The sequence below is a fragment of the Trypanosoma theileri genome, assembly GCF_002087225.1.
Source record: "Trypanosoma theileri isolate Edinburgh chromosome Unknown TM35_Tth_49_V1, whole genome shotgun sequence".
Classification (NCBI taxonomy): Eukaryota; Euglenozoa; class Kinetoplastea; order Trypanosomatida; family Trypanosomatidae; genus Trypanosoma; species Trypanosoma theileri.
The window spans coordinates 102,843-125,638 of NW_021639891.1; the positions used below are offsets into that span (position 1 = coordinate 102,843).

A 22,796-nucleotide genomic window follows, 5' to 3' on the forward strand; every position below is an offset into this window, starting at 1 on the left:
CTCGAACGACACCAGATTGAAGTGGAGGAGCTGCAATCGATCCTAAACTGTGCTGAAGAAAGGTGTTGTGTGTTTTCTGGTATTGCGTCTGATGTGCAAGACCGATATGATGAGTTGGTGCTTATGGTTAATCGTGCTGTTGTTTATTTGCGAAATCTTATAATTGGTTTATCTAAAACTTCAGGTGAAAGTGGGTTTGATGGTTCTTTAGGTGGGGTTTCTTTGACGACTGGTGTTGTTAATTTACGAGGTGATACTGTTTTAAATGTGGAGTTGCAGCGTATGTTAAGTGTATTGGGGCAGTTGTGTTGTGGTATGCAGAAGGAGTGCGAACGCTTTGAAAACCAAAGCGGAAGTTTTCATAACCTCATGGATTTGTTGGGAGTTGGTGATTTCTCTTCCTCATCGTTATTTACTTTGTTGGGCGAGCGTTCTGAGGTAATGAAGAGATTTGTTTCTGAAGTAGATGGCAATGCTGATGTGAAGGTAGGGTTAACTTCCTTGGATAAGATGCTTACGCACTATTCTGATATACAAACGGCCGTAGTTAGTGTTGTTGCGGAGGATACGAACCGTGCTGTTCACTTGGCACAGGACCAAATTGTTGTCTTGCGAAGAGACCTTGATGTGACAAGGCGATCGATGGATGAACTAAGTCTCTTGCTGAAGGGTCCTAATACCCCTGAGTCACATGCTGCAGGGACGTCTTTGGAGGATGAGTACGGTAATCTAGTAGATAGTTTGCGTGAGGAGCAAAAATCCGTTGTTGCCGCACTTGAGGCGTTGGTGGTCTCTGTTGGTGGTGATGGTGCTACGGTGATCCGTGACAATGATGGGGTTCCTTTTAAAAAATCCGTACAAGCACTCGTGGAGGAGTGTCGTAGGGCGGCTCAAGCGTTTGCATCTCTCAAATCGATGCTGGAGAACAGTGGCGATGTCCTTCAGCCACAACGGGAGAGCCGTGCGAGCAGCGTCAGTGGCAGCATGAACAATAGCAGTTGCAGCGAGTACAATGTTAATCGTTTGTCGTTACCGATGCCATTGCCGCTTGTGCATGGGTACGATGATGTGATCTCGTACGTGGTGTGTTGTCTCTCGTCTGTGATGGAGGGGCGGGAGAGAAACGTGCGGCTGCTGGAGGAACTCCGTCGTGCTCTTGACACAGCGACCCTGCCGACCCCAACGGCCTCCCCTCTGCCCACCGAGGGGTTGGCGAGCCACAAACAAAATTTACTGCTTCCCGTCCACGAGCTTCTCGACGGGGCTCGCAGTCCACGCACGACGGACCCACCGCCAATCGTCCAGGAGGTTCGCCAACATCTCGCCGCACAAGCGGCAGAAGTCAGTGTACTTCGTAGTGCTGTTCTGACGAGTGTTGAGAAGCTCGGAGGGACACCCAACCCATCCACGGCAAAGTCGCAAGCCATTGCAAAAGCCCTCGTTGAGCTCGCGAAGGAAACGGGCGACTCTATCGCAGAGGTACGGCTGATGCTTGACCCTTCAGCCGTGCATCGTGGACCAGTGCGTCTACGTGACCTCTTACGACAACTTGAGGTGAAAATGCAGGAGTCTGAGGCAGGCAAACAACATGCGCGGGAACTTGCGGAGTCCATCATGCATATAAATGACCCAAGTTTCTCCCTCACTGCAACGCGAGGGCGCTCCCTCACAAGTAGGCCGAAGCCACCTCGCGTAGGGAGTAGCTACGATGAAGAATCATTATCTCTGAATCGTTCTTTTTGTTTATCCACACCAGGTCAGGGTAATAGTATATGCAATGATAATGACTTGTCAAACGCGTCTCGTCAGATAAACAAATGTGTGGCAGGAACAGGGCAAGAAACCTCGAGAGTATCATTAGGAACTGATGTCAATATCGAGAATGTATTGTCAAATCCTATTACCATGCAGGAGTCCATCCAAAATATTCGTGCTAAACTTATCAATATCCGTCAATTAACCAATTGTTGCAGCGCTGCTATCTGTATGATGGGGGGTGAGGTGACTGGAGAAATTCCCTTGGAGGCACTACCTGTGCGCATACTACAGAAAGCTCAGGAGTTTCATGAGGTACTGCGGCTGACGCAGGATATATGGTCCACTCTGGAAGGCAACGATAAAACAGATGACTCTGTTCCGACTGCACTCGTTCCACGCATAAAAAAAATTAGTGACACTCTAAAAAGATTACATAGTGAGAATGCAGCGTTACATGAACAGGGTATCGCGGTGGAAAAGCAGAAGTCTTTTCTTTTACAAGACTTTGACCGTATGAGGCAGACACTGGGGAGGGAAAAGGAGCAAATAAAGAAGGAATGTGATGACTTGGTAAATGAGCGGAATGCTCTCAAGAATGTCATAGAGCGTGCCAAGGATGAGGAAGAGGCGTCTGACGCAGCTCTTAAGCAAGCCCGTCAGGAATTAGCATCTCTTCAACTGGAGTTTAATCAACTCCGTAGCAAGTGTGACCAGCAGCAAGTAGAGTCCATGTCACTTCGAGCCATGGGAGATGATATGCGACTCTCTATGGTAGGACTTGAGGAGGCGGCACTAACTATTCGAAGATCCACAGCGGCTGTTTCTGAACGAATCCGCAGCATCGTTCGTAAACTTCCAGATGATTCATCTACAGCAAAAGAAACTAATGGGTGTGATGTATCAGATCGCCAGGAGAAAATGATGAGGGAGGATGAGGATGAGGATGAGAAGGAAAAGGAAAAGGACAACAATGAAGAGAAAAAGGATGAAAAAGGTAGAGAAACAAGCCTCACACGGTCGTCAGGAGAGGGGGTGGAAGTTGCCTCTGTCTCAGCGGCACGTTTATTAGCCGAAAGCGGTAGTGAATTGCGTCGTTGTAGTTGGAACCTCATTCGAATTGAACATAGCGTGCAAGGGGTGACACAGCTCCGTGAGTGGTTGCAAAAGGTTTCTGCCTGGACAAAAGAGACTATCGCCCGTGATGAGGCTTGGATGCGTCTAATACTACGAGATGTCTGCCGTAATGGAGCAAATCTTTTAGCCGAAAAATCCCGTCTAGAAAGAGGATTCGAAAACAGAGTTCAATTACTGCAACGTCGTCTAGATGAGATGTGCCGTGACCATGAGAAGGAGCGTGAGTCTGAACGGCAGAATTGGCGTGATATGGAGGTTGTACACAATGAAAACGAAAAGGCTCTGCAACGTCGCCTTGATTCCTTACAACAACAAAAACAAGAGCAGGAAGTTGCCCGTTATGAAGCGGAACGCCAGGCGGCAAATTTTCGCTCCCAATCAGAGACTGCAATGAAGGAGGTTTCACAGCTGCACGAGACTGTTAGCGCACTGAAAAAGGAACTGGGAAAAGTCCGTAGTCGTTTAAAATCTTCAGTGAAGACGACAGCAGAGTCTGCTGTTATGACAGAACCTTTCGAAAGTATGTATGATTGTTTGCCTGCTATTTTCGCACTTATGGCGGCCGTTGGCGTTAATGCTAACAATGGTGATGGATATGATGATTATTATAGTACAAATAATATCAGCGGCACTGGTGTAAGTGGTGGAACGGTACAATTAAAGGAGCTACTCCCACTCGCCTTAGAACGTGCAAGACAGCTTTCAGAAGATACAGCACAGTGTCGTGCCTTACTTCTGGAGCAATTGGCACTTTTTGGGAGTGATGATGAGGCAGCGTCAATGCATCAGCATCAAGATGAACATCAGCAACTCCCTGAACTTATTGAACGTCATAGTAAATCTATTGGAAAGTTCCTTGATCAGCGTACGGAACTGATTGGTAAATGGCAAGGGGCCTTGGACGATCTCTCAAGACTGCAACGTGAGTTTAACAAAAATGAGGAGGATCATTACCGCGAGATGCATGAGATGGAACTCCACATTAATGATCTCCGTGGAATGGTGCAGCGAAAGCTCGAGGCTGACAAAATCGCTGAGGAAAATATGAAGGAGATCGAGCAAACAATGGATCAACTCCTTGCGGATGTATCAAAATACAGTGCAGAAGAGGCAGTGGTGAGACGTCACGTGCAGGAGTTGCGACGGCTGATTCGATCCCAGTTAAATAGGCAAAGGAATGCCTTCATGAGGACTTAGTAAGATACCCACCACTATATTGCTCCCAATGTACTATTAGTATGCTTCCTTTCTATTTATCTTTGAAATTATATTTGCCTTTGTCTCAATATAAAGGTTTCTTTCTGATTATGTTTGTGTATGTACCTCGTTTATTATTCTTGTTGTTTTTTTCTTGTTCAGGTGCAGGGGGTGGGGAGGAGGTGAATAGAGATGATATGGTTGATTGAGTTTTTATGTATCTTTTTATACCTTACTAGAAATATTGTTGCTCGTTTACTTTTTCCTTTATTTACTTCTCGGAAGGGTATCAGAAACAGTGCGTGAGAAGATTCTTTAAATTGAAGGGTCTCGAATGGGTCAACCATCCACAGAGTGGATAAATTGGGGGAGTGAAAATGAATGGGTGGAACGTGATACTTCCATCTCCGCCGCGATGTCCAGTAATTGGCGATTGCGAATAGTACGAATTGCCTCTTTAGTTTTTACACTCGCTGCATTCACTCTCTTCGTACTTGGACTAAGTAACAATAGTCGACTCATAGTGGGAGTAGACGGTTGGGACGAAGTATTCGCAGTAATTGGTTCATATTGGTTTGTTCCTGCTGCGATAGCTGTGTACCATTTCTCTTCCCATTTGTCGTTTTTCACGCAGGAGACTGAAACCAGGTTGTCATTCTACATTCTACAAACCCTACTTCTCTTGGCATACTTAGTACAACAAGGTCTCTTCATGGCTTACCTCGTAACTCATGTCGGTAGACTTTGCTGGATTTTTATTGTACCTGATTTCATAGTCGCTTCTATGATGATGACGACATTTCAACGAATATTGTTTGTACGACAGTGGCCTATGATCTACATTTTGACTCAAGCAGGAAAATTGGCAACATTATGGCCACAGATGAATGATAAATTGGCCAATTCCACACGATTAGGACCTGATGGCCTCCTTGGGACTCTGATGCTCACAATATTAATTGTGCAACTTCCAGTGCTTATCTCACGTCTTCATGCAGGTACATCATTGACAAAGGCATATACCACCAATATGGCAGCCGTGTTCGCCCATGTGCTACACTTTATGGATGTGCTAGAGCTCTATTTTACCGTATTGGAACTGCAGGACATTACCAGCGATGTGCAGCAGCTTGTTCTATTCTTTGCAGTGATGGGGCACATCACGTGTAATATGTACTATGCCGTACTCTTTTTGAAAGATGAAGCCACGCTAGAATTTTTACGTCGCTTTGAAGGACCAAATCAGGGTGGGACGGACTTGATTGGCATCACCGAGCCTGCAAAGGACGATGAGTTATTGCATTACTTTCTTTGGACCTTTTTCTTTATCGATCTTCCATATGCAGTGTTGCGTCTTGTAGAGCTCGCAGTTAACGGGAAAGATGTCTCAGTATTTTTTGGAAAGAACTTTATGATGATTGTAGGTGTTGTGATGTTGCTGTTACGAGGAAAGGGATCATAATAGCGCTTCAAGCACTGCAACAAATATATATGCTTCTGTTCTCATGCTTGCCTGTGTCGTTCTCCACACACCTCGCAAGCCAGTGTACTGTTGGTTTTCTGATATCTGTTTCGTGACCTATCCTCACGTAAAGAGTCGATTATCCTGTTTTATTTTTTTACGCACTTCCACTTATGCTTGCTGCTATAAATGTACCACTGTTTTCATTTTTTTTTTTTTTTTGCTTATATTAAAAAAGAAAATCAAGAAAGAAAGAAAACAGTTCTTCTTTTAAATTGGTGGTGGGGTTTAGATAATGTCAACCTACAAGCCGAGATTAACGACTTTCTATGAAAAATATGCACCAAACAAGGTTGCCCAGGTGGATGCCCAGTTGGAGAAGTACAAGGGACAAGAGGAGGATTTGCTCGCTGCTCTTGTGCAGAAATATGGACCAGAACCAGAGGTAGTGAATACTACTGTGTCTGCTTCTGGAGTTAGCATGTCTTTCAAGGACCGACTGACGGCATTCTATGAAAAATATGCACCAAACAAGGTTGCTCAGGTGGATGCCCAGTTGGAGAAGTACAAGGGACAAGAGGAGGATTTGCTTGCTGCTCTTGTGCAGAAATATGGACCAGAACCAGAGGGGGAAGTTGGAACATCTCTCACGCCGTCTGTGCGAAGTCGTAAAGGTTCTGAAATGAATGGTTCAGCTGTTACTCACCCTGGCACGTATGGTGAACGTCTCACTGCATTCTATGAAAGGTATGCACCAAACAAGGTTGCCCAGGTGGATGCCCAGTTGGAGAAGTACAAGGGTCGTGAAGAGGATTTGCTTGCTGCTCTTGTGCAGAAATATGGACCAGAACCAGAGGTAGTGAATACTACTGTGTCTGCTTCTGGAGTTAGCATGTCTTTCAAGGACCGACTGACGGCATTCTATGAAAAATATGCACCAAACAAGGTTGCTCAGGTGGATGCCCAGTTGGAGAAGTACAAGGGACAAGAGGAGGATTTGCTTGCTGCTCTTGTGCAGAAATATGGACCAGAACCAGAAGTGGTGAATACTGCTGTTGATGGCTCTGTTAGTGATGATTTGACTCGCAACGAGGTACGTTCTGAAACGGGACATCATTCTTTAACTGAGGATGACACCTCTACAGGGGCGCAGCGTGGAACCAGTGAGACTCATGTTGCGGAGGTAGACTTTTTATTATCATTTGTTGCTGACAAGGGTAGACAGCAGCTTCTGCGAGATGCTGCTGCTGAACTTGGAGTGACAGTGAATAGTCGTGAGACGCTGTTAGTCCTTGAGGCGCTTCTTGACACGAGAACTGTCATGGCGGTGGCGGCGAATTCAGTTCCCGAGGCGGATGTACACATCCATCGGGCGTTCAATGAGTCGATGTATGCTCCTTCCACGGTTCAACTCGCTTCAACAACAGTAGTGACATGCCCTCCGGAGGCATTTGATTTCAACAGCATGAATGTGGCTCTGATGGCGGAGGAGGAAAAGTCCCGCGGCGTACTCGAATTACTAGCGGCAGATGACGGTGGAATTCTTCTTGCGGCGGAGCGGCGTGAGTTGCGTCTTATCAAGTTGCGTGATGCTCTTCATCTCATTTGCACAGAGGCGGAGACTGCACTGCGGCGACGGGTGTGGCAGGTGTGGTGTGATGCGGCGGTTCGGCGTATTCGCGGTGAGAGATGGGCCCGTGTGCAGCAGATGACACCGTACCAGAAGATGTTATTTGGAAAGTCGGTGTCTGCATATTATGAGCGGCTCGCACGATCGCGGCGGGCGCAGGAGCAGCGAGGAAAAGAGGCCGCTGTGGAAACGGCACACATAAATGATCAGCGGAAGCGTCATCTACTTAAAAGCATCAACAGGCATGGGGATATAATCAAACGTAACATCCTCGCAGTAGTGCTTAGTGATATCCCAGAAACACGCACTAACAGCAAGAGCAAGAACAACAACAACAACAACAGTGGGAGTTGGGACGTGGTGGCATCGCCAGATAATAGCAGTCCTGAGATAACACCAATGAACTACAAGCCACATCGGCAAAAAAGTAACTCACAGCACATATCGCTATCACCTTCTCATATAGGTGAAACTGCTATGGACAAGAGCAGCAACAATAACCCACCCTTTTACCGCTATGGTAAACGTAATGAGCGTTTGCTTTCTATTGAGAAAGACTTTGATGGACTCCCACCAGAAGCCCGGGCGCGCGTATTTAGAACACTAAAGAAATGGGATATGCTGCCTCTTTCTCCACCACCGAATATTGATAAAAGTTCTACACGTCATCATCACCACTATCACCGTCGACACCTCCAAGAGAAAGTGGGGCAGTCGGGACATCAAATTGACGAGTTTGACGACGTATTTGTTTCTGGAGTGGATGACGATGAATTAACACCAATGTGGGAAAACGAGGAGGAGTTGCGTCTGTACTTGTCTCGCGTCCTGATTGATGCCCTTGACGCGGAGAAGGAGAAGACGTTATCCCTGCAGCAGCACAGTGGACTGCGGTAAGGCTGGTACTAATGTCAATGGTAATAGTGGAGTGGTGGTAGCACCCGACTTAGCGGAACAGTATTTTTGTTTTCTTGTTTATTCCTTTTCGTTTTTATTTTTTATTTTTGTTGTTGTATATCTCTCATATTCTCTCGTATATATGAGTGTGTATGCTGTTTTTTTTTTTTTTAGTGTGTACCGTTAGGGTATTCCCCTGTATTATTTTTATTACTATTATATCGTTATGTTATCGCTGCGTATAAGTGGTCTTCATCTTTTTCCCATATATAAGTTTGTGTATTGCTCTTGTTCTCACTATCGTCTGCCGTTTCTGCGGTGATTTAGGACAACGAAAAAAAGAAGAAACAATTCTGAGAGGAACTGTGAAAGTATTGTGAAGACAGATTTTCTGCGAATTCCCTGGAAATACGACCATCAATCATCATTATTATCCACATAACCAGTAGTACTACTTTTTCTCTTTCATTCATTTTTTTTTTTTTCCTGTTTGAATGATTCAATTCTTTAAACCCTGTGTGACGTACGAAGGATTTGTTTTTTTCGCATTGCATCAACTTGTTTTGAAGAAGTGACCAAACAAATTATGGAAGCCCAAGCAATCATGAAGGAAGATGTTGTACAGAAGCAACATCCGCATCGTGCGCGCCACTTTACTCCTGGAGTTATGATGGCAGATCTGACCACAGCATTTGCTGTGGGTGCCACTGCGGCCATTCCTATTTCCATTGTGGATTACAGTATCATGGCACGAGTAGCGGGGGTAACAGACAGTAGTCTTCGCGAGTTGTGGAGGGGAACCAAAACTTTGTTTCTGCGTCCACACCGATTCTTCCTGCCTTGTGCGCAAAATAAGTGCAGTTTGGTTTACGGCGTGTGCACTGTTGTTTATACATCTACTTATATCGGCTCAAACATGACAAAAAGTTACTGTGAAACCAAAGGATACAGCCCGGAGTACTGTAATCTCGCGGCTGGTATTATGAGCGGTGTTCTTAACACCATCACAACAGTGTGGAAGGATGGTATTATCCTCAAATCCCTGCCGCCAGCGAATGCAGAGACGGCTGCTGCTGCAAGGAAGCCTGTGCCGTGGCTCACACGGGGACTTTTCTGCGGTCGAGATACACTTACATGCATCGCTGCTTTTACCATTGCCCCAATGGTGGCAACTTGGCTCACACAGTACTGTTGGAATCCCACAGAAAATGCAAAGTTGCCGAAGCCCCTGCCGGTAGAGGGAAAGACACAGGTGCCACTCCCCACCACAGATATGGCGCAAATCCTCACACCAGCTGTATTGCAGTTTGTGACGACGCTGATGCACATCACCGCCATCCGCTATCGTCAGACGTATCCAAATTTCAGCATGGCAGATCTGAATCAAAGTCTGCGGCAGACCTATTGGTCCTCAACGTTGCTGCGTATATTCCGTATTATCCCATCATTCGGTTTGGGAGCCATCTTAAACCGCGAGATGAGGTCAAATCTGCTTGACCGCGCTGAGGGGCCCAAATATATGTAAAAAAAAAGTGGAGGTGAGTGACAGAAGAGAAAATGAAAAGAAAAAGGAAAACGAAGAGGAGGAAGGGAGTCAGCTCAAAGAAAAAATAGAAGAAAAAAATAATAATAAAGAAAACGAAGGGAACAAGTTCTTTCTATTCTTTTTTCCTCTGTTCTTTGGTTTCTTTGTATCTCTTACGGAAAAAAATTAAGGGAAGGGGGTGGGTGGGGTGGGGAATGCAATAAAAAAAAAAACGAAGAGAAGTAAAAATATAAGAGATAGTGAAATAGACGAAGACAGAGAAAGAGAAATGAACCAAATTAAAAAAAAGAACAACAAAAGGAAACTGGCACAAAAATAGGAGAAAAAGCAGGATAAGGAAACTGTGTATTTTGACTACTACTACTACTACTACTACTACTACTNTACTTAATGCATTCTTTGGGGTTTAGTTAGGTCTCAACTTGATAGCACTTTACTCATTTTTTCCATATTTTCTTTTGCTCTTTTTTTTTTTTTTTTATAAAAAAAACAAAAAAAAAAAAAAAAAAAGAAAAAAAAAAACCGTATACAAGTGGTCATGATTTAGAATGAATTGCACTTCTCTCGTATTTAGCATATGTCTGTCTGTGCAATTGTAAGTGGTCCCACTCCACCCGTCCACATTTTTTTTTTTTTTACCACTTAAAATTTCTTCATCAGACATCTAAACTCGGTTTGGTGTTCTACACAAACAGATATTTACATCAACTTTGTGGGTTTCTCTTTCTACCTGTGTGCATATCTGATTGTTGCGTTGTAGTGTCTTGCACAAGCAGCAGGAAATGTTCTCCAGAAGGGGAAGGGGCCATCAGAAGTATTCTGGCCTCTTTCAGTTGTAGAATAGCCGGCAGTTTGTCTTTAGTGTACACTATCGTGACTACTCTCATCCCTCTGGAGCAACAAAAAAAAAAAAAAAATTAAAAAAAAAAAAAAAACGTCAACTTTTTTTTGACGAAAAGTAAAGAGAAAAAAAAAGGTTGGGGTTTGGACAGCAAGGAAAAAAAATTGGGTTCATATCCATTAATATGTATTGGCGTCTTATTTTTCCCCATGTATCTGCTGTGATTCATGCAGAAAAGGCGTTCTTTAGTGGAAGCCTTCTTATCACTTATTTATGGATCTAGGACAACAACATTAATCCCCGCTATGTAAACTGAATATTTTATCTACAAAGTATAAACAGTCTTACATTGCCAACCGTCCTGTAATATCCACATTTTTTGTATTCTTCATGTGCTTCTTGTGTATCTGTCTTCATGTGTTTTTGTACCTCTCTCTCTCTTTCTCTCTCTATGTGTATGTCTCTCTCGTTGGCTCTTCCATTAAATCGTTTTTTGTCATTCCCTTTTCTTATTTGAAGAAAGTATTGCTTGCTTATTTGTTTACATGACTCCTGGCGTGCAGTATCCGCTGGGTGAGCTGCCACTCCGTGCAGCTATTCGCCGCTCGTCAAAGACTCCACCGTGCTCGCCGATGAAGGAATGTGCAACAGACATACAGTCCGTACCCACCCAGACTTCGCCTGCCCTCTCATGGGTCTCTGCAGAGTCGCTCGACAGCATCATCACACTTGCCAACAGGACGGAGGAGCAGGTGGAGCTAGATGGACTGATATATCGCCTTTGCCGCTCGCTGTACCGCGTGGCGACGAGAAAGTCTGCGGAAATACACGCTAAATCCGCTGACGGCACTTCTGCTATGGTCGACGGTGATGGAGGAAGGTTTTGCAACATGCGTGGGCACGAGGACTGGTGTCCGCTACGCCATCTCTTCGACCCCAAGAACTACTACAAGGCAATGGGGACGTCCAACCCGCATGTGGGGTGCACGTGTCTTGAGGACTCGCGAGGGGCGCTAAACGACCCAATGGGTGTCTCGCAGTGGCTGGCGGATGAGCTGAGTGTGACACGGCTCTCTGGTGGGAATAGTAATCACGTGTACCGCCTGGGGCACGCGTCGTTCCCCGGAAAGACGATTCTGCTGCGGGTGTATGGTGACGGGGGTGGGGAGGTAATTGATCGTGCGCGCGACACAAAGGCGATGCGGCTGATGAGCAAGGCTGAGCTAAGTCCCGCTGTGTTGCATAGCTTTCACTGGGGGCGTGTGGAGGAGTTTATGGATGGTATATACACATGTACGACTGAAATGTTGCTGAGATCTCCGGCGCTGTTGGCCGATATATATGAGGGATTGTGTCGCATGCATGGGTTGGATGCGGCGCCGTTTCTACCGGAGAACATGAATAAGGATCGATTTCCCGGCGCCGAAAAGAATCAGTACGGGGATGACAATAAGCTTGTCTCTGCGCTGGAAGGACGTCAGGGGTACTACAGCACGATGTTGCGTGAAAAGACTTTGGAGAGCGTGTGTCCCACGTCGTTCGAACGTGTGAGTTTTCGCTTGCTGCGCTTAATGTACCCCCACGTGGTAGAGGAACACCGGCAGTCGTTGGTAGACTGGCTGACAGGCGAAATCATGTTTGTGCGTGAGGAGCTACAGCGGCTGGATATCCCTATTGTATTCTCGCACAATGACTTGAACCCGGGCAACATTCTGTTGTCGCGGCGGAAGGTGCCGGGTGGGATGCTTGAGAACGACGGACTGATGAGCAGCGACGATGAAGTGACGGACGAGGTTGCGGCGGAGAGCACTGCACTGTCGACCCGCTACTTGACGCGCAAAGGTAAGAGTAAGAACCTCGTGGAACGCAACGGATATCTTTTCATTGACTTTGAGTATGCTGACGCGAACTACCGTTGCGTTGACCTTGGGAACACACTGTGCGAGCTGGACTACGACTACACGCGCGGCACGGAGGTTGGTGGACGCGGGTTCATCAAATACCTCTTCGTGTTTCCGCCGGCGGCGAAGGCAGAGGCATGGCGCGGACTGGGCGAGGAGTACCCGCGCATGCCGGAGCTCATACACGACGCATGGCTGCGCGGCACTGCAGACAAAAACGACAAGAACAACAACAACGACGAGGAGGAGGACGCAACAGACATCGGCGCTGCTGCGCTGTTGGCGGTGCGGCGGTACTTTGCAACGCGCGACGGTGTTCCTGTCAGCGACGTCTCCCTCAGTAAGGCACAGCTGGGCGAGTTGCTGCTGGGCATGCTCGCGGCGCACCTCTACTGGACACTATGGTCGATTGTGATGGGGTGCGTCCCCAATGAGTGTACGACGGATGTGGAGGCGTTTGCTGTGGGTGGTAGCGGTCTGGATTACATGCGATACGGTGACTGTCGCCTGCGGGAGTACATTGCACTGCGTCATTGGCTTAGCTGCAACGGATTCATTTAGAGAATGAGAAGAACAATATGCATTGAAGGTGAAGGTGGGGGAGGAGAAACTGCATGTGGAACTTTTTTGTTCTATCCCTTCTGTTTTCATATAGTCCAAAAGGGGGAAAACGTGTTACAATAGCGACGACATATATTGTCTTTTAATTTGTGCCTACTTCCTTTTTTTTGTTTTTGATGCTTTTTCTATATTTGCTTTCTTATGTTCAGGAGTTACAATTTGTGGTGGTTTTGGTTTTCCATTGTAGACGTTTTTTTTTTTTTTTTGTTTCTAAGATTGGTCCCGTGTGTTTTGTCTTCTTGATGGGTAATTTCCTTGTTTTTTTTTTTTATTGATTTGCTTTGAAGAGAGGTTTGGGGCAAGATGGAAAGTGCCGACATTAATCCGTACACAGGGCGTGCTTTCAGTTCCCGTTACCATTCTTTGCTGCGCGGGCGCGAAAAACTTCCGGTTTTTGCTGCTAAAGAGAAAATTCAAGGTCTTGTGGCTCGCTATCAGACGCTGTTGCTGGTGGGCGAAACAGGTAGCGGCAAAACTACGCAGGTGCCACAGTTCGTATTGGAGATGAATCCCGAAAACGCAATTGCATGTACACAACCACGCCGTGTTGCTGCCACCAGTGTAAGTGAGCGTGTTGCGGAAGAGCTTGATGTAACTCTTGGTGAGGAAGTGGGTTACTCCATCCGTTTTGATGACATGAGTAGCGAACGAACAAAGTTAAAGTATTTGACCGATGGTATGCTTCTACGTGAAGCCATGGGTGATCCTCTTTTACGACGTTACAGTGTTATTATCCTTGATGAAGCACACGAGCGTACAGTTCACACAGATGTTTTAATTGGTGTGGTGAAGGAGTTGCTCCCACGGAGGCCAGACCTGCGAGTTGTGGTGATGTCTGCAACATTGGAGGAGCGACGCTTTCAGGTGTATTTTCCAGAAGCACCCCTAGTCCACATCGCCGGACGTATGTACGGTGTGGAGGTGTATTATTCTCGCCTTCCAGAGTCAAATTACGTGGAGGCGGCGATACGTACGGCGACGCAGATTCACCTTTATGAGGGTGAAGGAGATATTCTCATATTTCTCACCGGTGAGGATGAGATTGAGCAGGCGGTGGAGCGACTACAGAATGGTATGCGCATGGCGGAGCACAGTAGTGCTAATTGTCATAAAGGTCCAGTGGTGGTACTTCCCCTCTACTCTGCTTTACCCCCACAACAGCAGCGAAGGGTGTTTCAAAAGGTTCCTCCTGGTACACGTAAAATTGTTGTGGCAACTAACGTGGCCGAAACATCTCTTACCATTGATGGTGTCGTTTTTGTCGTTGACAGTGGTTTCTCAAAGCAGAAGGTGTACAATCCAAAGCTGCGGGTGGAGTCCCTTTTAGTGACACCCATCAGTCAAGCAAGTGCCCGACAACGTTGTGGTCGTGCAGGTCGTACTAAACCAGGTAAATGTTTCCGCTTGTACACGGCCAAATCATTCGATACATTGCTACAGCCACAGACTTACCCAGAAATTCTTCGTTGTAATTTAGGCTCGGTTGTACTACACATGAAGATGATGGGTGTAGAGGATCTTGTAAATTTTGATTTTGTGGAACCACCTGCACCAGAGACCCTTATGCGAGCATTGGAATTGCTTAATTATTTGGGCGCTATAAATGACGATGGAGATATGACAGAATTTGGTAGACTGATGGCAGAATTACCATTGGAACCTGAAATGGCTGCAATGTTACTCCACAGCCCTGAATACGGATGTTCAGACGATATTGCACGTATTTGTGCAATGCTTTCTGTACAGAGTCCTTTTATAAATCCGCCCAACAATCAGCGTGGACATGCGATGCGATGTCGGGAGCAATTTTACCACCCTACAGGTGATCATGTTGCGCTGTTAAATACTTTTAATGCATTTCACGATACTAACCAGCAGAGTGCGTCCTGGGCCACTGAGAACTACTTGAATCCTCGCGTTATGAAACAAGCTGTTAGCATTTATCGACAACTGCTTGGTGTTATGCGCCGTCTAAACTGCAAGATTTGTAGCACTTACTCTGCCTCACAGAATCATACACAAGGTGACGCAAGTTCAAATGATGAATTTGCAAATGAGATTCGTCGTGCCATTCTTCGTGGGTATTTTACTAAAGTTGCTCTTTCGTTACCCACAAAGAACCAGTTTCTGACCCTGAAGGACGATGTTAAGTGCCTCCTGTTTCCCTCAACCTTCCTTAACCGTCGACCAAAGTTTGTGGTGTTTAATGAGCTTGTACTCACTAGCAACACGTATATCCGCACTGTTACTGCTGTTTCAGATGATTGGCTTCTGGAGGTGAGTCCATCATACTTTGCCCCGGAGGAATTTGAGGGAGTGAGTAGGCAGGTGTTTGATGAGTTGCACCGCCGTCATCGCCGTAATGCAGTTTCGACGAAAGAGCACAACGGTAGGGGTCAAAAACGTCATCGTGCAGACGACAGTGATACCGACTCTGACTCGTGTTAAGTGCACAGCGTGCATGTTTTTTCGAGGAGGGTTGGGCTCAGTTCCTGTTAAACAAACGGATTAAATCATAAGCAAAATCTACTATATATAATGATGAAAAACAGAAAAATAGCCGTTTTAGGGGCTATGAAGACTTATACAGGCGCACACATCTACGTGCAATTAAGTGAAGAAAGAAAGAAAGAAAGAAAGAGAGAGGTACATTCACGTGATTACGTCCATTTATTATTTTTTTTTCTTTTTCTAATTTTATTCAAAGGCATACAAGGATTTTTCTAGGGAAGCAGAAAATGAGTATTTACTCAATGCGTGATATTGGCTTAAGACCTCTATTGTTGCTTTTGGTCCTGCTATTCTACCTTGTCTGCCTCACCGCGATGGCAGAGATGACAGAGCAGGACTTTAAACGGATGAAGATCAAAGACCTCCGACATTTTCTAGAAGAACGTGATCTCAGTTGCCCTGGATGTCAAGAAAAGGCTGACTTTGTGCGTGTTGCGTTTCAAAATCGCGATAAGAAACCCGTCAGTGAGCAGGGTAAGCGCGAGATCCCCAACGCATCCTTTTGGGAAGTATGGAAAGATAATGCCAAGGCTCTCTGTACGGAGGTAGTCCAAAAACGAGGGCTTGATGTCTCAGGGAAGCCGCAGGCTGATATCTGTGATGCAATTGCTTACGTTGTGGAAAACTTTTTCATGCAACACGGAAAACGCACTGCGAACAAACTACGAAAGAAGGCCGATGACCTGCTGAAAACTTCATACAAAAATGTTTACTATGATGCTGGTCGGGTTCTTCTGGAACGGTTGGCAAACTACTGTTTGGCATCTCCGGCCAATCAGGAGAAATGCAGCTCAGTTGGTAGTCTTTCATCTCTTATTGAGGGTTCCAGCGTTATAGATCTCGTGAAGTGGATGACAAACGTTGGCATTGAGAATACCAACCCAATGTATGATTTCCTGGAACTTCGGGACGACCTATGAGGAATACAACAATAAAAAAGTTTGAATACCTGTAGGAACTTTCCTATTTCACGAGTGTAAAGAGGATTGGGGGGCTATCTTTGTGCGTCTATGCCCTCTCCTCCATATTATTTCTCACGTGATTGCTCTTTCATATATCTGATGTTTACGCCTATACTTAATGCATTCTTTGGGGTTTAGTTAGGTCTCAACTTGATAGCACTTTACTCATTTTTTCCATATTTTCTTTTGCTCTTTTTTTTTTTTATAGATAAATCAAAAAAAAAAAAAAAAAAAAAACGAAAGTTACCTATGACATCATCACCTCGGCTGAGAAATCCAACACACCAAATTCAATAATGAACATCAATTGAAGGAACACTGGTTTACCATGCTTCTCTTTCTGATTCAGACATGTATGGCCTCACTTCTACCCCACACAAATAGAGATGTAAGAGACGTACATAAATGTTAAATTCATCACAAGTAGTGTGAGAAGCAATGCGTGATAATCTTATCTCCGGGTACATTTATTCATAGGAGATGTGACATTGTCAACGTTTTTTGAGTTTAAGAGGTTTTATCTTAATTGCATAGACGTTTTGGGTACAGTTTCCAATACCATAGACACCTGTACCTCTTTTCTTCGATAAATACGGGAGATTGCTGTGGGAACGATGTGGGGGATATTTCTTTAAACAAAGGAAAATAAAACTATTCTTTATTAAGGCAGTGCTGATATATCACTTTATCGATGATCACCTTTATACCTGGATTCATTTCTCTGTGGCGTGAACTAGGGCAATTAAAGCATGGTTTTCTTAAAATTGTCGACTAATATTGTGATAGGGTTGAATGTCGCTTACCTATGACTTCTCCAGCCCCACAACTGCATCCCGTACCCCCCTCCACCTCTTCCTCCACCTCTTCCTCTTCCTCTCCATGAAAATACAGCTAAACAGTCAATCTCCAAGTTGACGATTGGGGATATTCTGACCAAAAAAAAATTTTCTCGTTATCATCACTTTGTGGGAAAGTGGTGAAAAAGAAAATCAATGACGCTATCGAGCAACCCTAATCTTAATAACTATACTTTGGACCCGGGTGAATGTAAATTCCTTTCTGGACAAACGGAATTTTTTCTTTCTTTTTTCAGACAAACGGCTGTTTTGGTCTTTAGTTTTACTTTCGAATAACAATTCCTCAGATCAGTTTCCCAAATTTCTTCATGTGTTTTTGTACCTCTCTCTCTCTCTCTCTTTCTATGTGTGTATGTCTCTCTCGTTGGCTCTTCCATTAAATCGTTTTTTGTCATTCCCTTTTCTTATTTGAAGAAAGTATTGCTTGCTTATTTGTTTACATGACTCCTGGCGTGCAGTATCCGCTGGGTGAGCTGCCACTCCGTGCAGCTATTCGCCGCTCGTCAAAGACTCCACCGTGCTCGCCGATGAAGGAATGTGCAACAGACATACAGTCCGTACCCACCCAGACTTCGCCTGCCCTGACATGGGTCTCTGCAGAGTCGCTCGACAGCATCATCACACTTGCCAACAGGACGGAGGAGCAGGTGGAGCTAGATGGACTGATATATCGCCTTTGCCGCTCGCTGTACCGCGTGGCGACGAGAAAGTCTGCGGAAATACACGCTAAATCCGCTGACGGCACTTCTGCTATGGTCGACGGTGATGGAGGAAAGTTTTGCAACATGCGTGGGCACGAGGACTGGTGTCCGCTACGCCATCTCTTCGACCCCAAGAACTACTACAAGGCAATGGGGACGTCCAACCCGCATGTGGGGTGCACGTGTCTTGAGGACTCGCGAGGGGCGCTAAACGACCCAATGGGTGTCTCGCAGTGGCTGGCGGATGAGCTGAGTGTGACACGGCTCTCTGGTGGGAATAGTAATCACGTGTACCGCCTGGGGCACGCGTCGTTCCCCGGAAAGACGATTCTGCTGCGGGTGTATGGTGACGGGGGTGGGGAGGTAATTGATCGTGCGCGCGACACAAAGGCGATGCGGCTGATGAGCAAGGCTGAGCTAAGTCCCGCTGTGTTGCATAGCTTTCACTGGGGGCGTGTGGAGGAGTTTATGGATGGTATATACACATGTACGACTGAAATGTTGCTGAGATCTCCGGCGCTGTTGGCCGATATATATGAGGGATTGTGTCGCATGCATGGGTTGGATGCGGCGCCGTTTCTACCGGAGAACATGAATAAGGATCGATTTCCCGGCGCCGAAAAGAATCAGTACGGGGATGACAATAAGCTTGTCTCTGCGCTGGAAGGACGTCAGGGGTACTACAGCACGATGTTGCGTGAAAAGACGTTGGAGAGCGTGTGTCCCACGTCGTTCGAACGTGTGAGTTTTCGCCTGCTGCGCTTAATGTACCCCCACGTGGTAGAGGAACACCGGCAGTCGTTGGTAGACTGGCTGACAGGCGAAATCATGTTTGTGCGTGAGGAGCTACAGCGGCTGGATATCCCTATTGTATTCTCGCACAATGACTTGAACCCGGGCAACATTCTGTTGTCGCGGCGGAAGGTGCCGGGTGGGATGCTTGAGAACGACGGACTGATGAGCAGCGACGATGAAGTGACGGACGAGGTTGCGGCGGAGAGCACTGCACTGTCGACCCGCTACTTGACGCGCAAAGGTAAGAGTAAGAACCTCGTGGAACGCAACGGATATCTTTTCATTGACTTTGAGTATGCTGACGCGAACTACCGTTGCGTTGACCTTGGGAACACACTGTGCGAGCTGGACTACGACTACACGCGCGGCACGGAGGTTGGTGGACGCGGGTTCATCAAATACCTCTTCGTGTTTCCGCCGGCGGCGAAGGCAGAGGCATGGCGCGGACTGGGCGAGGAGTACCCGCGCATGCCGGAGCTCATACACGACGCATGGCTGCGCGGCACTGCAGACAAAAACGACAAGAACAACAACAACGACGAGGAGGAGGACGCAACAGACATCGGCGCTGCTGCGCTGTTGGCGGTGCGGCGGTACTTTGCAACGCGCGACGGTGTTCCTGTCAGCGACGTCTCCCTCAGTAAGGCACAGCTGGGCGAGTTGCTGCTGGGCATGCTCGCGGCGCACCTCTACTGGACACTATGGTCGATTGTGATGGGGTGCGTCCCCAATGAGTGTACGACGGATGTGGAGGCGTTTGCTGTGGGTGGTAGCGGTCTGGATTACATGCGATACGGTGACTGTCGCCTGCGGGAGTACATTGCACTGCGTCATTGGCTTAGCTGCAACGGATTCATTTAGAGAATGAGAAGAACAATATGCATTGAAGGTGAAGGTGGGGGAGGAGAAACTGCATGTGGAACTTTTTTGTTCTATCCCTTCTGTTTTCATATAGTCCAAAAGGGGGAAAACGTGTTACAATAGCGACGACATATATTGTGTTTTAATTTGTTCCTACTTCCTTTTTTTTGTGTTTTTCAGACCTTTTCTTTTTTTACTTTTTGAGCATTGGTAGTTGATTGTCTTCTGTTTTATTTGTTGCTGTGTTGCTGTATTTTTTTTGTGTGTGTGGGAGTGTTAGAGTTATTGGAGGGAGTTAAAGACATGTTGTGATGTGTTGTTTGCCGATTACCTTTTTGTATTTATTATTATTATTATTATTATTATTATTATTATTGCGCACCGTATTAGCTTGGAGAGCGTTTAAATGTGTGCAGTACTGAACCGTAATGAGGTGTTCTTTACTTTGATTTACCTCATTTACTTACATTTGGTTGAATTTTAATTTGGGATCCCATCCTTTTTTTTCCGGTATGTACTGTTTTTATGTATTTTTGCACCTTGTATCGAATCACTCTCTTTGTTCTGTTCTTGTAATCCACCTTTGTTTTATTTTTTTACTGGTAGCCGTGGTTGTGTTGGGCCGTTTGCCCCGCAATGGCAGAGGACGAGACACAGGCGTACGAGAAATTGCTGCGTGAGTACTGGAGTCGCCGCGAGGCGGTGCGGCGTGAGGAAGGCCGGCTACACCAACTGCAGCGTGTTATTCTCGCAGTACACAATGTACTGTGGAAATGAGCGGATTTTCAGGCTTTGGCTTGAAGAGAGGGAAAAAAAAAAAAAAACAGAACAGAACAGAACAGAGATGAGAAACAGAGGGTCTGGGAAGAAGAACGGAGCAGTTGGGAGACCCCTATGACGGTATAGCCTCACGTCAAAAATCAGCTTTTTTACAGATGCATATATAAAAAGGAACTCTTTCCTTTCGTCTTTATTTTTTTTATTGTTGTTAGCTGATTTTTTATTTATTTATTTCAACGTGTATTTGCGCATCAAAACCAAATCCCGCTTTTTTATGGGGGTTTCTCCAAGAGGGGACACTGGCAATATGCAACCACCAACAAAATATAATTAGTGGAAACTGTATTATTTTTTTTTCCCTTATGTTATTTCCTATTTGCCTCTCTATTATTAGTTGTAGTGTATACAATTCGTATTGCATTTGGTTTCTTGCATTTCTTCTTCCATGACTGAGAATCGAGTGGCGTTGGTAACTGGTGCCAATCGCGGTATTGGGTTTGCCACCTCCCGCAAGTTGGCACAGTGTGGCTACCGTGTATTGATGGCGGCGCGTGATAAAACCAGCGGTGAGGCTGCAGTGGCGTCTCTGCGTGCTGAAGGCCTTGACACTCATCTGCTGATTGTCACCATCACCGATAGCGACTCTGTTGCTGCTGCCCTCCGCGAAGTGGAGTCGCAGCATAAGAGACTCGACGCACTCATCAATAATGCCGCCATGATGGATTACGACAACAACATCTTGCCACTGGATGTTGCACGTATGCGGGAGGAGTTCGAAGTTAACTTTTACTCAGTTGTCACAGTCACTAACGCCTTTCTGCCGCTCATGCTACGCACATCCGATGCCCCCCGTATTGTGAATGTCAGTACACCACTTGGCACACACGAAACGGTGGAGCGGCCGCAAAACAAGTATGCCAGTCCACTCTTCACAAGCTACAAGTGCACCAAAGCGGCACTGAACATGTACACCCACAATCTCGCTCACTGGTTGTCAACACAGGACGGCGTCGCGAAGGCGGCTAAAGTCAATGCGGCGTATCCCGGATATGTGCGCACAGACATGTCGCACAACTCCGCAGAGGCGCCAATGGAACCGGACGAGGGCGCCGAGACGAGTGTCTATCTTGCCACATTGCCTCCTGACGGACCTACCGGCGGTTTCTTTCACAAGAAGGAGCGACTCAACTGGTGAAATGTACACATTCTTTACAATGCGTGTACTTCTCCATTTCCTTCTGTCTGTTTGTGAGTACGCTATTTTAAGTATTGCCTATGGACGAAAAGCAGAAAAAAAAAGAAGGAAAATATGCACCGTGAATGAATGTTCTCTATCTTTTCTTTTGGTTTCCTTGGGGTGGTGTAGTGGTGCTTTGGGTGGTGTGGGTGGGAGTTATATAGAATGATTACGAGCACCAAACGAAGAAAGAAAATTAAGACTGAGAGGAAGAGAGAGTGTCAGCATGCAATTCAAGCATGCGCTGCATTCTTTTCCATTTTATTTGGGCCTTACTAGGAAGAAACGTACCTTGGGAATGGCAAATTTCTGCGACATGGAACAAAAAAAAAGGGAACGACAATAGTAAACTGATTCGACTTGATAATGTGAATGCTGAGGTAGAGGTTTTTTTTCCTCTACTAAAGAGTTTTTTTTTTCCTTTTATGGAAATGCCTTCATCCCTGCACTGTTTTTCTGTAATCAAGTGTTATTTTGCTTTTGCATTTTTTTTTTTTGATTTGATTTTCTATTTATTTTCTGATTTATTTATTTTATTTTGCTTTTTGTTTTTTGCTGAACTGGTGTGTGTGTGTCCTCATCTTTGACCTTCCCTGGTGAGAGAGCATCATGCACAACAGTAAAACCGTTGTTGTGCGCACTAATGTAGTCCCTGAGGAGGAAGAAGAAGAGACGCTCGCTGTTTTTGACAAATCAAAGGCTTTAGCACATCCCTCACCAGTTGTTCCTGCTGTTACTGCTGCGGACAGCGATGATGAATTCTCGATACCGTATATTGCCCACGCAAGCACATCAACACATGTGGCCTCTGTGCGGTCAGTGTCGTTAAAGCGTCCGCGCAGCAGCAACAACGATGTGGAGGAGACCGTCGGGACAAACCTTGACACAGAGATGACCACAGCATTGCCAGACGACACAGATCATCCACAGGATCGAGCTGCGTATGCAGAATGGAAAAAGCGTGATGGAGCACGGCAGAAGCAATTGTTACAGATATGATGGATAGGTGAATATCTCTGGAGGATATATATATATATATATATATATTTGTATATTTATATTTCTTCTTTGTGGGTTGCTTGATTAAGTGCGTGACATAGTGTGC

The 22,796-nt window shown here is 45.9% G+C and overlaps 10 protein-coding genes across 10 annotated transcripts; all 10 read left to right on the forward strand.

Moving 5' to 3' along the window:
• TM35_000491310 (uncharacterized protein) lies at positions 1-4,089 on the forward strand (the record flags this gene model as incomplete). Its single annotated transcript, XM_029030533.1, has 1 exon — positions 1-4,089. A coding segment is annotated over one exon (4,089 nt), but the record flags the coding sequence as incomplete, so codon positions are not given.
• A 334-nt stretch (positions 4,090-4,423) lies between these two features.
• On the forward strand, positions 4,424-5,551 carry TM35_000491320 (uncharacterized protein; the record flags this gene model as incomplete). Its single annotated transcript, XM_029030534.1, has 1 exon — positions 4,424-5,551. One exon carries the CDS (start codon positions 4,424-4,426, stop codon positions 5,549-5,551), a length of 1,128 nt encoding a protein of 375 aa, XP_028878192.1.
• A 295-nt stretch (positions 5,552-5,846) lies between these two features.
• TM35_000491330 (uncharacterized protein) lies at positions 5,847-8,078 on the forward strand (the record flags this gene model as incomplete). The annotated part of the gene is made up of 1 exon (XM_029030535.1): positions 5,847-8,078. The coding sequence occupies one exon, from the start codon at positions 5,847-5,849 to the stop codon at positions 8,076-8,078; it is 2,232 nt and encodes a 743-aa protein (XP_028878193.1).
• Positions 8,079-8,664: 586 nt separating this feature from the next.
• TM35_000491340 (uncharacterized protein) lies at positions 8,665-9,603 on the forward strand (the record flags this gene model as incomplete). Its single annotated transcript, XM_029030536.1, has 1 exon — positions 8,665-9,603. The coding sequence occupies one exon, from the start codon at positions 8,665-8,667 to the stop codon at positions 9,601-9,603; it is 939 nt and encodes a 312-aa protein (XP_028878194.1).
• A 1,407-nt stretch (positions 9,604-11,010) lies between these two features.
• Positions 11,011-12,927, forward strand: TM35_000491350 (putative choline ethanolamine kinase; the record flags this gene model as incomplete). The annotated part of the gene is made up of 1 exon (XM_029030537.1): positions 11,011-12,927. One exon carries the CDS (start codon positions 11,011-11,013, stop codon positions 12,925-12,927), a length of 1,917 nt encoding a protein of 638 aa, XP_028878195.1.
• Positions 12,928-13,290: 363 nt separating this feature from the next.
• Positions 13,291-15,435, forward strand: TM35_000491360 (pre-mRNA splicing factor ATP-dependent RNA helicase; the record flags this gene model as incomplete). Its single annotated transcript, XM_029030538.1, has 1 exon — positions 13,291-15,435. The coding sequence occupies one exon, from the start codon at positions 13,291-13,293 to the stop codon at positions 15,433-15,435; it is 2,145 nt and encodes a 714-aa protein (XP_028878196.1).
• Positions 15,436-15,740: 305 nt separating this feature from the next.
• Positions 15,741-16,418, forward strand: TM35_000491370 (uncharacterized protein; the record flags this gene model as incomplete). Its single annotated transcript, XM_029030539.1, has 1 exon — positions 15,741-16,418. The coding sequence occupies one exon, from the start codon at positions 15,741-15,743 to the stop codon at positions 16,416-16,418; it is 678 nt and encodes a 225-aa protein (XP_028878197.1).
• A 1,339-nt stretch (positions 16,419-17,757) lies between these two features.
• Positions 17,758-19,674, forward strand: TM35_000491380 (putative choline ethanolamine kinase; the record flags this gene model as incomplete). The annotated part of the gene is made up of 1 exon (XM_029030540.1): positions 17,758-19,674. The coding sequence occupies one exon, from the start codon at positions 17,758-17,760 to the stop codon at positions 19,672-19,674; it is 1,917 nt and encodes a 638-aa protein (XP_028878198.1).
• A 1,225-nt stretch (positions 19,675-20,899) lies between these two features.
• On the forward strand, positions 20,900-21,649 carry TM35_000491390 (short chain dehydrogenase; the record flags this gene model as incomplete). Its single annotated transcript, XM_029030541.1, has 1 exon — positions 20,900-21,649. One exon carries the CDS (start codon positions 20,900-20,902, stop codon positions 21,647-21,649), a length of 750 nt encoding a protein of 249 aa, XP_028878199.1.
• A 651-nt stretch (positions 21,650-22,300) lies between these two features.
• Positions 22,301-22,690, forward strand: TM35_000491400 (uncharacterized protein; the record flags this gene model as incomplete). The annotated part of the gene is made up of 1 exon (XM_029030542.1): positions 22,301-22,690. The coding sequence occupies one exon, from the start codon at positions 22,301-22,303 to the stop codon at positions 22,688-22,690; it is 390 nt and encodes a 129-aa protein (XP_028878200.1).
• Between the last annotated feature and the right edge of the window lie 106 nt (positions 22,691-22,796).